At 37.8% G+C, this 16,738-nt stretch overlaps 2 protein-coding genes across 2 annotated transcripts; one reads left to right on the plus strand and one right to left on the minus strand.

The window, feature by feature from the left end:
- Window positions 1-2,577: 2,577 nt before the first annotated feature.
- LOC306880749 (dynein axonemal assembly factor 1-like) lies at window positions 2,578-8,569 on the plus strand (the record flags this gene model as incomplete). Its single annotated transcript, XM_079434489.1, is given in 10 exon segments — window positions 2,578-2,771; window positions 3,407-3,506; window positions 3,616-3,707; window positions 3,797-4,018; window positions 4,142-4,308; window positions 4,410-4,531; window positions 6,238-6,418; window positions 6,983-7,432; window positions 8,083-8,139; window positions 8,318-8,569. Coding segments are annotated over 10 exon segments (1,749 nt in total). The 5' UTR covers window positions 2,578-2,665.
- A 2,148-nt stretch (window positions 8,570-10,717) lies between these two features.
- Window positions 10,718-15,276, minus strand: LOC306879517 (neuritin-like protein; the record flags this gene model as incomplete). Its single annotated transcript, XM_079432521.1, has 3 exons — window positions 10,718-11,012; window positions 11,094-11,235; window positions 15,243-15,276. The coding sequence occupies 3 exons, from the start codon at window positions 15,274-15,276 to the stop codon at window positions 10,718-10,720; spliced, it is 471 nt and encodes a 156-aa protein (XP_079288647.1).
- Between the last annotated feature and the right edge of the window lie 1,462 nt (window positions 15,277-16,738).

The raw sequence follows: 16,738 nt of genomic DNA on the forward strand, positions 1-16,738 counted from the left end.
TTGCTTATAATTTTATAATTTTTGTGTTTAATGAAGCTCCTCTAATCTGTTTCACAAGTTTCCAGTAAAACTATTATCGAAATTGATTTTTTATCTTAAATATCTACACAAAGCTTCCTTTTGAAATCTGCACATTTATGAACCGTACATTTCCATAATTATGTCTCTTTCTGCCATTAACAATTAAATAAAATTAAACATTTAAAACTATAGCTGAAATAATGTTTGTAAAGGTGGACTTCAGATGATATTCATCTGTGGACTGGTGTTAAAGGGATATTCATCATTCTTTAGAATTTTTTTTTTCTCATCAAAAATTCTGTAGAATTCAAATGGGACCAGAAATTGTTTGATTACCAATATTCTTCAAAATATTTTCTTTGTGTTCAACAGAAGAAAGAAAGACATACATTTGAAACAACTTGAGGGTGAACTATCCCTTTAATTTCAAAAAATAGTTTTCCTTAAGACTGGCTTTCATTTAAATGAAACTGACAGAGAATCTCTGGACAGAGTATTTATCTGTTTCCTCCATCCACTGAGATTGTGTAAATTCTCAGGGGGCCTTCCTAAATTCAAAGAATAATACAGATGGAGGATATTTTCAGAAAATTCAATCAAGACTGAAAAAAAAAGGGTTGCAATTTAACTGTTAATATATTTAAAAAAAATGTTGTATCTTATGATATTTTGGAAACTATAAAGACTAATAAGGAAACTATGATGACAGAACAAAAATATATATATTGCTCATTTAAAAAATAACTCGTTTTTGTCATCGTTTGACCATCCAGATTCCATCCAAGACACAGGAAATGGTTTATACTGGAACATCAACTAATAGGACACTCCAGCTGGAAATAAGCTAATTTCCATGGGAAATTGATGACTTGAACAGGACATTTCTGGAAAAACTGTGGTTATATGGATTATTTTCTCCGTTGAGTTTCTTGTCATGTCTTTGGTATTCTATGGCTTGTGCTGTCTGATCAGACTTACCCATACTGTTCCCGTATTTGTCCTAAACCTCTTTATTGCTGATGTCATGCAGATTTGTTTCAGACCTGTCCTGAATTTTTGTACATTCAGTTTTTTAATTGCATTTATCTACTATATTTATTCCTTGTGCATAATAGTTAATGTTGGCTTCATGGTCTGTATCTCTGTGGAAAGATACATAATGATCAAATACCCTGTTTGGTACCGACTTCATAATACTACTAATAAATTTGGCTGTGATAAGCTTGTTATTTTGGGCAATACCAAGTGGAATTATTGTGATTGATGTGATTATTGCACTTAAAGGGAAGGTGGGACATGCATTTATCTTAAGTGTGTTTGTTTTTTTGATGCCTTATCCATTGGTTTTGTTTTCCTTTGTGGGACCATGGAAGGCACTGTCTAATTTGGTCGCAATAACCCCTAATGAACAGAAGAGGATTTTGAGGATTCAGGCCCTTGTTCTTTATACACTGTGTTGTTTCTACCAAGCATTCAAAGCATAATTATGACATTTCCATGACATAACATAATTATGACCTTTGAGCTTGGTCTAAGACTTCATGGTTATTTACTCACAGTGTCAGGAATCTTAGTGTATTTAAATCCACTCGCTGACTCTTTGCTGTATGTTTTCTTAAGGAAAGATGCTGATAGCATGTTTCAACGTTTGTGTTGTGAGAACCTCCATGAAAATCAGACACAGACAGAACACTCTTCCAATTCTTTATCTAGGAGGAGTGAAGTGCAAATCCAAACATAGAGAAACCACTGAGTTACAATATTTGTTTGAATAATCAGTAATGTTCACTTCTAATAAGGATTTTCTCTTTTTTTCCAGTCGAAAATGTAGGCTATATGTTAAAATTGATTTAAATGGTACTCAGGGGTGGTTATAGTATTTCATGAGGGGGCTTAGCCCTCAGAGAGACCATTAGATACAAAGCCCACCTAAAAAGGGTTTGGAAGCACCCCCATCATACACTGAAAATTATTGAGTGATACTGACTAATAGTAATAGATGCTGCACTGGCATATTTAGCCTACTAGCATCCATCATTCATTTAGAGTTTAAATATGACATTAAACAGAATCTTGGTAGCATGTGTTTTGCAAGTATAGGCCTAATTAATAAGAAGAGCAGGATATACCGTATATAGGATATATTTTTTCTTCTGCAAATGTTTGGTTAACACTTCTATATAGCTACTGTACACATTGTATCCTTAACCCACAACTCTATTGTTATCAAATTAATTGAGAATTTATATTCCACTCAATTTGTCTTCATTAAAAGCTGATAAAATTTTGGGTTTACAACCTGATATTTGGGTAGTGTTTTCTTTGGAAACGGGTCTGATTTTTTTCTGCACTAACAAGCATACTTGTCCTCTCAGTAGTCTATAGTACATTGCTGCACATGCAACAGATAGTACAGTAGTTTTCCCAAAATAATTTCCTCAGTCTTCTCTGGTTGTAGACTATTTTAAATGTCTGAGTAGGTCTATCAGCACAGGCAGACCACGGCTTCTGTAGGATTCAGTAGCTGCCTGCCACCCGCCAGCGCGTCCGGTCTCCATGGAAACTAAGCAAACTTCAAGGCAAGCACTGTTAGCAGCTATTAAGCTAAGTTAACGGTTGGTCGGTGGTCCAAAATTATTGCGAAATGCAGACAAAAATGAATGTATCCACAACACTGAACGCGGAGGAAGGAACAAGGGCTGAATCTGAAGAAAAAGACACGAGTGAAGGTGTTGTGTCTTTCGCTACAGGTAACCTTTACCTTTTTAAAGTCTACATTCAAAGGCCATCACCAAAATAACAGACTTAAAACAACTGACTCAGCAACAAAGACTTGTCCAGCGTTAATAATTTTGTAATGCACCGGAATATTATCTTTAAATTCTGTTCTATCTTGTTATATCCTGCTGCTCCGACTTTTATTCAAAATGGCAATGACTCTGTAATACTGTAACTAAACTTTGGGTGCAGCGACATTAAGTTATTATCTATAGCCTAAACTAAAAGTAGCATGTTGTACACATGACACATAGGTCTTAACTGCATCGAACAATTAAAATAATGTAAAAATATTATTTCAACTGTGGCTATTGGCAATTTTTAATTAACATTTACATTTTGAAATATCAAAAATCAATTATTTAACTCTTTCCAACATTTTGTTATATTTTCATGTTACTGTATTATTTCCTATTCTTTAAAATTATGAAAACGGATACACCCACAAACCAACATTTGGTACACAATAAATATTTTAAGTGTAAGTGCCTCCTTTTACTGATCATTTTTTGATTTAAAAAAAAAGAAAAAAAATTTAATAATTTAATGTCTGATTTTGTACCTTTATTTGAGGGGATGCCCAATAGTAATAAAATGTCTTTCAAAGGCGAGGAGCCTCAGAGTGCAGCTGCTGATGGGACAACGGTCAACACTGACACAATAGAAACCAAAGCATCAGAGAGCAGCACAATGCATTCAGGTCCCAGGTGATAAAATACACATTTTAATAATACCTGTATGATATTTGCTTGGGAAAACATATGTTGTTGTCTAAGAAGAACAAAATACTGAATGATTTTTCTTGTATCTTCTAAGAATTACCAAACAGTTTTTAAGGGAGCACTGCAAGAAAAACAAACTGTACCTGACACCAAGGCTGAATGACACACTTTATCTTCACTATAAAGGTTTAAAATTTCTGCATTTGAAAGACTGTTTTAATATTGCATCTTTATTATATTTTCTTTTTAGCTTTTTATGTACTTCTGCATTGTAGGTTTTTCTTGTATTGAGGGTTTGGAGGAATATATTGGCCTGCGCTGCTTATGGCTGGAATGCAATGGCATTCGCAAGATTGAAAATTTGGAGAATCAGACAGAGCTTCGCTGTCTTTTCCTCCATCAGAATCTAATTCATACTCTGGAAAACCTGGAACCACTCAGCAAGCTTTGCACCCTCAATGTCTCAAACAATTATATCAAGGGCATTGAGAACATATGTGAGTACTTGCGCACACAAATGAAAATGGAACCACACAATGTATTGTTAGCAACTGTTCCCTGTATTAAATTGTTCCATGTTCCTCAATATACCATAAAGTCATTTATCTTTTGCTTTTCAGCCTGCCTGAGTGAGCTGTCCACGCTGCAGATTTCCCATAACTCACTGGAGAATGTGTGTGACATGGAGGAGCTGTCACACTGTCTATCCATCAGTGTTCTTGATCTGTCTCACAACCGCATCAGAGATCCAGCCCTCATCGGCGTTCTGGAGAGAATGCCCGACTTGGTAAAAACAGTCTATCTCTTTCCTTGTATACGTGATCAGTGATGCTTACTTCTGGATATGGACTGAAATTTATTGAACTATTGTTTATTTGAATTTGCCAGCGGGTGTTAAATCTAATGGGTAATGAGGTCATCAAAAAAATCCCAAACTACAGGAAGACTCTGATTGTACATCTAAAGCAGCTGACCTATCTAGATGACCGGCCTGTGTTTCCAAAAGACAGGTTAGCAGCAATGTTTTCTGTGCCATAGCATTAATTGTCTGACAACTGCCATGGTCAGTTAGGGTTAGTCCCTACAAAGCTAGTCTTTGTTACTAGTTCATCTAGAGCATAGGTCTCAAACTCAATTCCTGGAGGGCCACAGCTCTGCACAGTTTAGCTCCAACCCATAGGCAGAGCGTGTGTAAGGCTGGGAAAGGCTTCCCTGGCCATGGGGACCTGAGGCAAAAATGCCACAAACTTGGACAAAAATGCCCCTGCACAAACAAATTAAATCTATTACATCTGCTATTAAATTAAGATTTGCTCATGTTGCACCATATTTCAATTTAGGCGTTTTTAAAGTGTTGCGCATTTTAACAAATCACACACAATTTTGTTGAGCTTAGGAATGCAATGGCCAATCAGATGCGTTCAGATGAGTCATTGCTGAAACTCATCAGTTTTGAGTGCGCGCACATTCTCTGACAGAATTCCGGACTTCTCTCATCATAAACAACAAAGCGCAAATGTTCTTACAATGTAAGCAAGAGATTCATTTCACAGTGTATACAGCTTCAGTGATTATACCGATAGTTTTTTTTTTTGAGAGTGCTTAAACTCGCGATAGATCAAATTTTGTGATGTCACTTTCTATATAGCCTACCTATAATTTATTTGCTGTTTGAATAACCGTGGAAAGGAAACGTTATATAATTATACATTTCTAATGTTTTTTATTAAATTGTAATCACGTTAAATACAAATTCAGTCCCATTAAACATATTTTATTAAAGCCTATGGGTTCTTACCTAAAAAGACAGATTTATGATGTTTAATAAATCTAGCTGCTTTTAGCCTTACCCTGGGGCCTGTACCACGATGGTAGATGAACAAATTCAGAGTTATAGGATAAGTTTTAAGTTGACAAAACCAAACCACTCCAATCTGGCTTTGTTGGTACCATGAAGCTGATCATCAACTTTCTCTGTCACTCAGGCTTGATCCTGAGTTAATGGAGCGCGTGCACATGAATGTGTGACATCAGCGGCGAACAACCAATCACAACACAGAGCAAGTGTGATTCACTTCTGGCAAGAGAGCTAGCAAGATTCAAAACTTCACATTTAGGTCACATTTAGCCATTTTTAAAGTGTTATCTATTGATTCTACCATTTATTTATATTACATTTGATCTATATATCTTAATATTAATTTAAAATAAATGTTTTATAATAATTGTTAAACTAAAAGTGTGTGTGTGTAATGGAGTAATAATAATATAAATCATATTATAATTATATAAATCATATGTAAATTGTAATTATCATTAAAGCCAGACAATTTATTTATTTATTTTTTAAGGTACTTCATAGTGGCCTTTAATTTGTAGGAAGAGAAACTGGGGGAGTGACTTTTTTTGTGTGTCAGACATGTGTCACTTTGCTCACATCTGATTGGTCCAATTTCAGTTTGAGATCTCTAACCCATAACATAACCTGCCCGGAGCAGGTTAGCTGTGGAGTGTAAGTTACTATGGCGATGAACACTGCTAAAAGCCAAACCACTGTCATGGTGCCTAAAACCCAGGATTGGTGCAAACTAAACTGAAACTTACCTGGCTAGCCAGCTAATCCAGCTTCATGGTACAGGCCCCAGGAATTGAGTTTGAGACCACTGATCTAGAGGCTTTTGTTGAGTCTTTTATTGAAGTTTGCATTAATTCACAGAGCATGTGCAGAGGCATGGGCAGCTGGTGGTTTGGAAGGTGAGCGAAAAGAAAGAGAAATGTGGGAAACGAGAGAGAGAAGGAAGATCCAGGAGAGTTTGGATGCAATGACCGCTATCAAAGAGAACGCACTGAGACGACAGCAGGCTCGAGCGCTTTTGGAGAAAGGCAAACTCGCAATCTGTTCACATACTATCGTTCAAATGTTTGGGGACAATAAGATTTTTTTATTATTATTTTGAACTTTTATTCAGCAAAGATGCATTAAGCTGACAAATCTATTTCAAATAAATGCTTTTGAACTTTTTATTCATCAAAAAATTCTGAAAAAATGTAGACATTTTCTACAAAAACATTACGGAAAACACAACTGCTTTCAACATTGATAATAATAATTGTTGAAAACTTGAGTACCACATCAACATATCTATATAACATGATTTCTTAAGGATCATGTGACATTGAAGGCATGAATAACCTGAAAATTGATTTACCATCTCAGGAATAAGTTACAGTTTAAAATGAATAAAATAGAAAACAGGTATTTTAAATTGCAATAACACTTCACAGTATTACTGTTTTTACTGTATTTTTGATCAAATAAATGGTGGGCATCGAGACGTCTTTCAAAAATATTAACAACCCCAAACCTTTAAACTGTAGTGTACACACACTCATATTCTCTTACATCCTTCTGACATACACCATCATTAAAAGCTTATGGTTTACCCTTATGAATCATAGAGCCTCCAAGTCCTGTTACTGAGGATCACAGCCTTCAAGATGAAACACCAGAAACTGCAGAGAGTGATTCTTCAAAAACAGAGCAAAAACAAAATGATCCATCAGCTTCAGAGATGGACTACACTTTCAAATCTGCAAATGATGAGAAACAGATTATCCAAACAACATTTGATCAAAATCATTCCGATCAGTCAAAACCAGAGAGACAGCAGACAGTTTCAGAACAGATTCTCCATCAATCATTTGATCAGAAACAGACTGGCAAATCAATCCGGGAATTGAAGACTGAAGAGGATAAGTACCAGAAAATGAGTGTTCCCACAAAACCATCACAGTCACATCAGAGCGGTTTAGTCTCAGTCGCAGGTCCTGGAGCTCTCGTTACTGAGCTGATCTCTGAAGATGAAATAGAATCTATCACTCTGTCAGATGAACCTGGATTAACTATTGATGTGAGTACTTACACCATTGCTCATGTAGCAGAGGCCAGTGGGTAAGTGCTGTGCAGGTAAAACCTCACTCCCCTGTTCTCAAGAGGTGCTCTAACAATTGACACTAGAGGCCATGGCCTTTAGCCTCCTTGTTAGCGTGCCTACCTCCCATGCCGGAGACCGTTGTTCGAATCCCACTCGGAGCAAGGCGAGTAGGACCGCAACATTGGTGCTGTGACCCGGATGGGAGTGAGGTTTAGGGGGGTGAGTGTAGCAGAGACCAGCGAGTAAGTGCTGTGCAGGTAAAACCTCACTTCCCTGTTCTCAAGAGGCGCTCTAGCAACTGACACTAGAGGCTGTGGCCTTTAGCCTCCTTGTTAGAGTGCCTTCCTCCCACGTCGAGGACCAGATCGAATCCTGCTCAGGGGTGCGTTTCCCAAAAGCAACTATGATCGCAAGTTACGTTGTTACCAACAGAGTTCAATGGGACTTACGACCATAGTTAGCTAACGATGCTTTTGGGAAACGCACCCCAGAGCGGGGCGAGTAGGACCGCCACATTCACATCAGTGTAACTTCAATTTGCTTTTACAATGAATAGAATTTCCCTGCACTGTACACTTGATTTATCACGAACCTTTGTATAATATTGATTCCTGGTTTCTCCCTAGGATCTTCCAGACCTTGATGATGAAGAAAATAGCCTGGTATTTCCAACAATGTCACAGGTAAGTGCAGGGTTATTTAAATTAACTAAAACTAAAACCATTAAAATCTGAATAAATACTATAACAGTATTTCAATTATACTAAAATAACACTTGGTGAAAAAGCATATATATTGTGATGAAACTTTGTGAATAAATTTTATAGCCAAGTTGTGGAGATTTACATGTTACTTTTTCAGAGTGTGATCCGTCCAAAGATTCAGGTCATCTCTGGTGATGACACAGAATCAGAAGCTGTTACAAGTTTGTATAACTGGCCTCAATCAGACACTGTGGCCACTTATCAATCTCAGCTGCTTATTAATGTCTCCACTAAGAGAACCTCAGTCAAGCAGCAGAGTCCTGCCTTCTCCAGTCAAGCAGAGGCAGGGGATGACTTCCCAAAGCCACAGGAAAACAGAAAGACGGTTCTGATTGAAGAACTGGACTGAGTTTTTATGGTTGAACTAATGAATGAAACTATATTGTAGTGTTTTCCAACCGGGGAAGTGCTCCAGCACAAAACTTGGATTTGTATTTAAAGGGATAGTTTGCCCAAAAATTCTAATTCTGTTATTAATTATTCATGTCGTTCATCTTCGGAACACAAATTAAGATATTTTTGATGAAATCCAAGAGCTTTCTGACCCTGTGTAAACAGCAACACAGCTGAAATGTTCCCAGGCCCAGAAACGTAGTAAGGACATCGGTAAAATAGTCCTTGTAACAACAGGGGTAAACCTTAATTTTATGAAGCTATGAGAATACTTTTTGTGCGCAAAGAAAACAAAAATAACTTTATTCAACAATTCTTCTCCCTTGAGTTACCGTCTTCTGCCATTATGGTAGACACTACGCATGCGCACGGTGTCCTCTGCTCGTGAACAAGGCACAGCGCATGTGTATTCACCAAATGCATTGTTTACGAGCAAAGGAAAGCATGTGTATGCGTCGTGACACTCTCCACCATGGGGGCAGATAGAATGAGAAGAATTGTTAAGAATTGTTTTCTTTACACACGAAAAGTCTTCTCGCAGCTTTGTAAAATTATGGTTGAACCAGTGATGTCACATGGACTTTACTGATGTCCTTGCTACGTTTCTGAACCTGGTAACCTTTCAGTTGCGTTGCTGTCTATGGAGGGTCAGAAAGCTCTTGGATTTCATCAAAAATATCTTAATTTGTGTTTCGAAGGTGAAGAAAGGTTACGGGTTTGGAACAACATGAGTAATTAATGACAGAATTTTAATTTTGGGGGGAACTATCCCTTTATATTATATGTCTACCTGATTTATAAAAGGTGTATAACTTTAAATTACCAATTCATTTTAATAATTTAAATAAAATAATAAAAAATACAATAACTAAATAATTTTGCTTTGAATTTTATTGCAGATATTATAAATGTATTTTGCAAACACTTCAAGACACTTGTATATCATTTATATATAACAATATATAATTTATTAATATAATTATATACAATATTATGTAATTATGATCTTTTGACACAAACTACAGATATTAAATCCTGTACTAAACCATTAGATTTGAGTACAGAACATCTCTGATTTTTATAGAAACCTTTTTTTCATAATTGTTAAACAAGCAAATACATACACTATATTGCCAAAAGTATTGGGTCACCCCCTTCTAATGAACATGTTTGACTACTTTAGTCATTTCTATGAGTACAAATCTTAATGTTAAAGCATATAATGATATTCTAGGGAATTGTGTGCTTCTAATTTTATAGTTTGGACAGGACTCTTTTCTAGTCTAAGATGACAGTGCCTCTGTGTCTAAGGCACGGTTCAAAAAGAAATGATTGATTCAGTCAGTGTGGAAGAACTTGACTGGTCTGCAGAAAGCCAGGTCCTGGTGCCAGCTGAACACCTCTGGTGTGACTTTAAATGCAGACCTTGAGCCAAACACTCATCACCAAACACCAATGACTTGTATAGACACTATAAGGACAAAAGTGTTGTACCCCCTTCTTTAGAACAGAAAAAGGCACTAACAAAATTGTGGCAACAAAGATGGAAACGTAATTCGTAAACGTAAATTAATTAATTTAAAAATTGTATTTCCATCTCTGTTGCAACAGTTTTGAACGTGTCTAAAATTACAGTACCCTTATGTACAAGTCATTGGTGTTTGCATATAAAGTCACACCAGAGGAGTTCAGCTGGGATTAGGACCTGGCTTTCTGCAGACCAGTCAAGTTCTTCCACACTGACTGACTTTTTGAACCGTGCCTTAGACACAGGGGCACTGTCATGTTAGAATAGAAAAGGCTCCTGTCCAAACTGTTGCTATAAAATTAGAAGCACACAATTCCCTAGAATATCATTATTTGCTTAAATATTAAGATTTACTCATAGAAATGACTAGAGTAGTCAAACCTGTTCATTAGAAGGGGATGACCCAATACTTTTGGCAATACAGTGTAAGTGTCTTGAATATCATACCAAAGAGGTTACATATTAAATTACACATGAAATGAAATAAAATATACCAAGATAAAGAGTCTTTGCAGATACATGTATGTGACTGTAGCACTGTCATTGGCATCAGTTCAGCTATGTTAAATGGATAGGTTACATCCAAAGCAGCAGAAGAAGAGAGAAGCATATCAGGAGCAGCTCTTTACTGACTGAGTGGCTGACAGAATGAGCAAGTCCTTTGAGTGTTTCCTGGTTGCTTTGATCAACGTTGGGAACCAGAGGTGTGGTTGCAGTCGCAGCTTCAGTACGACTGGCACACATGTCGTAGAGGTTTCCCGCAAATGCTGTTTTCCGGGACTCTGCTCTCAAAGATTCCCAAATTTCCGCTACATCACCTCGGCAGCCTGACAAGACACCACTCACACACACCTGGAAAGCATCCCATGTCCTGCAGATGTGAAAAGTGCAATGTATTGAGATAAAAAAAAAAAATCGGTGGAGGGTGTATTTGTGTGTGAACGTGGCTCACTTGCAAATGGAGTTGATGTCTTGTGGGTTATCAGCTTTGGAGCTCACACTGTCACCCAGAGTGACCAGACATTCAGCAAAGCCCCTGTATACAGAACTACATAGAGTTGTTACTGCTGCACTCAGCACAGAAGAACAGAGACCTGAGAGGGAAAAACGAAAGCAGTTCAGAATCAGAATAAAAAAGAACTTTATTGCCAGATATGTTTACACACAGGAATTTGCCTTGGTGACAGGAGCTTTCTATGCAGAAGAAAGTACAGACATAGTGGAGACAGGAATTAAGCAATAAAATAAGAAGTAACACATTAATAATATTTAAAAAGACAAAATGTCAATATAATACATAACATTATTACAACCCGAATTCCGGAAATGTTGGGACGTTTTTTTTTTAATAAAATGTATACTAAAAGACTTTCAAATCACATGAGCCAATATTTTATTCACAATAGACCCTTTTTCTATTAGTAAACATTGTGACGTTTTCTGTGGGCGGAGCTTAGCTGGAGGCAGAAAGATCTCACTGACCGCTTCACTAACGCTATGAAGTTTGTAAGCTTGTTTTTTTTTTTAAATAATAACTGGAGAAATTCCGATTTTACCTGCATATGTAAGGTCACTCACTGTCCGGGACCGCGATTGTTATTTGAAAAGGTTAACTTTAACGGACGAAACCAGATTGGCCGACCTGCACACGCTTTAACTCAAAGGATGGACGATCTGACAGGATTCCCTCCGGTTGAGTGACTCACATCTAACGTGTATAGTTAAGACAAACTCGTGAAGATGTATATATTTCAATTTCAGCAGGCAACTATTTTTACAGCTACATTATTATTCCAGCCACAATCACAGTCCACTGGTCCAGTCTGCTCGCGTTTAACCACAGGAGTCATCGTTTTTCTTTTTTTTTTTGTCTGGCAGAGGCAGCAGGTATGCATTACAATTTCAAATTGAAGCCTCTACTACATCGATTCTGGCACCCAACCTCACAAGATAATATTTTAAGCTCCTTATGTAGCCGAATGTAGTTTGGAATTGTCCGCCTCCAGTTTTCGATTTGTTTTGCCTCCAGCTAGCGCTGTGACTTAACTGTGACGTCGGCCCTAAAAGGGTCTATAGAACATAGAGAAGATAACAAATGTTGAAGATAACATTTTTATTCATTAAATGAGCACATTTCAAATTTGATGCCTGCTACAGGTCTCAAAAAAGTTGGCACGGGGGCAACAATGGGCTGAAAAAGCAAGAAATGTTTTTAAAAGATTCAGCTGGGAGAACATCTTGCAACTAATTAAGTTAAGGTCTGTAACATGATTAGCTATAAAAGGGATTAGAGAGGCAGAGTCTCTCAGAATAAAGATGGGCAGAGGCTCTCCAATCTGTAAAAGAGTGCGTAAAAAGATTGTGGAATACTTTAAAAACAATGTTCCTCAACATCAAATTGCAAAGTCTTTGCAGAAACTGGAGAAATCTCTGTGCGTAAGGGACAAGGCTGAAGACCTTTGTTGGATGGCCGTGGTCTTCGACCCTCAGATGACACTGCATCACTCATCGGTATGATTCTGTCATGGACATTACTAAATGGGCCCAGGAATACTTCCAGAAACCACTCTCGGTAAACACAATCCGCCAGGCCATCTGCAGATGCCAACTAAAGCTCTATCATGCAAAAAGGAAGCCATATGTGAACATGGTACAGAAGCGCCATTGTGTCCTGTGGGCCAAGGCTCATTTAAAATAGACTGTTTCAAAGTGGAAAAGTGTTCTATGTTCAGACGACTCCAAATTTGACATGTTGGAAATAACATACGCCATGTCCTCTTGGCTAAAGAGGAGGGAGACTTTCCAGCGTGTTATCAGTGTTCAGTTCAAAAGCCAGCATCTCTGATGGTATGGGGTGCATAAGTGCATACGTATGGGCAGTTTGCATGTTTTGGAAGGCACTATGAATGCTGAAAGGCATATAAAGTTTTTAGAGCAACATATGCTCCAGACCACATCTATTCCAGGGAACAGCAGAACAATGCAAAATCACATACTGCAGCTATTACAACAGCATGGTTTCGTAGTAGAAGAGTCCAGGTGCTGAATTGGCCTGCCTGCAGTACAGATCTTTCACCTATAGAGAACATTTGGCACATCGTTAAACAAAAATACATCAAAGACGACCACAAACTCTTCAGCAGCTGGAAACCTATCAGGCAAGAATGGGACCAAATTCCAACACCAAAACTTAAGAGACTCATAACCTCGATGCCCAGACATCTTCAAACTGTTTTGAAAAGAAGAGGAGATGGTACACCATGGTAAACATGCCCCTGTCCCAACTATTTTGAGACCTGTAGCAGGCATCAAATTTGAAATCAGCTCATTTTGTGCGTAAAATTGTAAAAATTTCTCAGTTTATTTGTTATGTTATCTATGTTCTATTGTGAATAAAATATTGGCTCATGTGATTTGAAATTCTTTTAGTTTAAAAAAAAAATATTTAAAAAAAACTTCCCAACATTTCCGGAATTCGGGTTGTAAAATACTAGACCTCTGATTGCAAATGCACTTTAATTTTTACAAATGGCATTAAACTGACAGAATTGACAGAGCTGACATTTCTTCTGGAACTCTATGATATTATTAAGACCAAATAATCTTGTATTTTTGTCTATGTGTGTCTATTTCACTACTGTTAGATGTTGTCATACGTTACATGGATTAATTTTGGGATTAAACCCAGAGCAAAAATGACATTTAATCTGGCTGCAGAACAGCTCTAAAAGACAAATCTCCTCCATTTTCCCCATTTCTCTCCTCTAACCACATCTATCTTTATTTTAAAAGCAAAATATAAAGGACACTACTCATACATTTAGTAGTTCAGGAACATTAGCTACAGCAACATCAGAAATTTCTGAGCCTCAATAAATTGTCTTTCTTTTTGGACGTTACTTTTATGGTATGTACAGCACACTATACACTATAACCATTGAACATGGCCACTAATTCACATCTATTCAAAAATAAAAACAGACATAAAAATCTGACATAAAGTTACATACAGACATAAAGATTTGTATATATATATGCAGCATGCATGTATAAAATGTTATATATATATATATATATATATATAGGAACTTCTGGTCTTCCCTGCCACTCCGACTCTACAGCATGACTTCACGATTCAGTTAGGCTCATCAATGATTACCCCATCAACTTCGGTCAGAAATCTTGGTGTAATCTTTGATGACCAGCTGACCTTCAAAGAGCACATTGCAAAGACTGCTCGATCCTGCAGGTTTGCACTACACAACATCAGAAAGATTAGGCCCTTTCTGACAGAGCATGCTGCGCAACTTCTTGTCCAGGCCCTTGTTGTTTCTAGACTGGACTACTGCAATGCTCTTCTGGCTGGTCTGCCATCAAACACAATCAAACCTCTACAAATGATTCAGAATGCAGCGGCACGACTGATCTTCAACAAGCCCAAAAGAGCGCATGTTACACCTCTTTTCATCTCCTTGCACTGGCTACCAGTGGCAGCTCGCATCAAGTTCAAGACACTGATGCTTGCGTACAGAACGACCACAGGCTCAGCACCCTCCTACTTCCACTCACTATTACGAACCTACATCCCCTCCAGAAGTCTGAGATCTGCTAGTGAGCGACGCCTTGTGGTACCATCACAGAGAGGCTCAAAATCACTCTCCAGAACATTCTCGTTCACCATTCCTGGCTGGTGGAATAATCTTTCCACCTCTATCCGGAACGCCGGATCCCTGGCAATCTTCAAGCAACAACTGAAAACTCATCTCTTTCGGCAGTACTTGACTTCATCCTAAACTCAAAAAAAAAAAAAAACTTTTCCCCTGTATCTTTCTCTCCACTTACTAGCTTGTACTTATTTGAACAATGACTGAGACTTGGTGTTACGAGCACTTCCTCTGTCTGATTGCCTCTTCAAGATTAATCGCTTTTTGTATTCCCCAATTGTAAGTCGCTTTGGATAAAAGCGTCTGCCAAATGACTAAATGTAAATGTAAATGTATATATATATATATATATATATATATATAATTGTAAAACAAACAATGATATTACACTACAAACACAAAAACAAGTTTGAATATATAAAAATAATTTTACTCACTGAGGCAGAATAAAATGAACAGCAGCAGATGCATTCCGTTGAACAGACAGAATTTTAAACTGAAGACATGCACCGGAGCACCTAACGTTTGCACTTTAACACACAATCACGTACAAATAATCCAAACCTTCTTGAGGTCCCATTCACCTCCCTTGACATCTCATTCACCTTCCTGTTTCAGAAAAGAACTGCAACTTTGAAGCCAACTGTTGAGCCTGATGGATAAACGGGGGGCTGTGACATCTGATTATTAAAATGGGGGAAAACTGGGATTAAAGATTATTTCCGGCTGCACTGTTCATCATATCAGAAAAGAAGAATATTGACAATGGTTCTATATGGCTTAGATTATTGGCTGTTTGTCTCTCTCTCTCTCACTCTCTGTCACATTCACACACAATATACAAACAGATGGGAAAAATCCCAGTAGGACTGTCATTTTAATTCCAGCATGGTACTTTCTAATACACACACAGTGGACAAGTCTCTGTCTGATTGACAGGCTTGGATTATGTCATTACGTAAATCTAAAGGGAGAGGAGAATAAAGACGGATTACTATCTCTTATATAAAGCCATTACTATCAACTCCTCTCTCATTGTCTCTATCACTGAATCTGTCACTGTTTTCCTAGTATTCATCTAATGTGTTTTTGGACATGGAATAATAAGTATTCATTCAGGAAGGTGACGAGTCTGCTTACAGACAGGAGGTTAAGGAGCTGGTTGTCTGGTGCAGTCTTAACAACCTGGATCATGGACTTCAGGAGAAACCCCCTTGCTCTCCCCCCCACTCACCATCATGAACAGCACTGTGGCTGCAGTGGAGTCATTCAGATTCCTTGGCATCACAATTTCTCAGGGACAATCACATTGAGTCTATTGTGAAAAAGGCCCAGCAGAGGTTGTATTTCCTTCGCCAGCTGAGGAAGTTCAACCTGCCACCGGAGCTGCTGAAACAGTTCTACTCTGCCATCATTGAATCCATCCTCTGCACTTCAATAACTGTCTGGTTCAGCTCAGCTACCAAATCTGACCTCAGAAGACTACGGAGGGTAGTCCGGACTGCTGAGCAAATCATTGGTACAACCCTCCCCACTCTCCAAGAACTGTACTCATCCAGAGTGAGCAAAAGGGCTGACAAAATCACTCTGGACCCCTCACATTCAGCACACTCCCTCTTTGAACTGTTGCCATCTGATCGACGCTACAGAGCTCTGAGCACAAGAATGGCCAGACACAGGAACAGTTTCTTCCTTCAGGCAATCCATCTCATGAACACTTGACAATAATTGTGCAACACACAACACTATTATTCATCATCTATCCATCACACATACTTATTTACATTTCAAATTTGTACATATCATACCTGTACATACATAATTGTCTATATCATATATTGTGTTTTTGATTTTTTTTGTACATTGCCTATTTGGATATTTGCATACTATTCTTTTATTATCTGTGTCCTGTCCTGTTGCTGTGTTTCTGTTG

Source organism: Barbus barbus (assembly GCF_936440315.1).
Source record: "Barbus barbus genome assembly, chromosome: 2".
Lineage (NCBI taxonomy): Eukaryota > Metazoa > Chordata > Actinopteri > Cypriniformes > Cyprinidae > Barbus > Barbus barbus.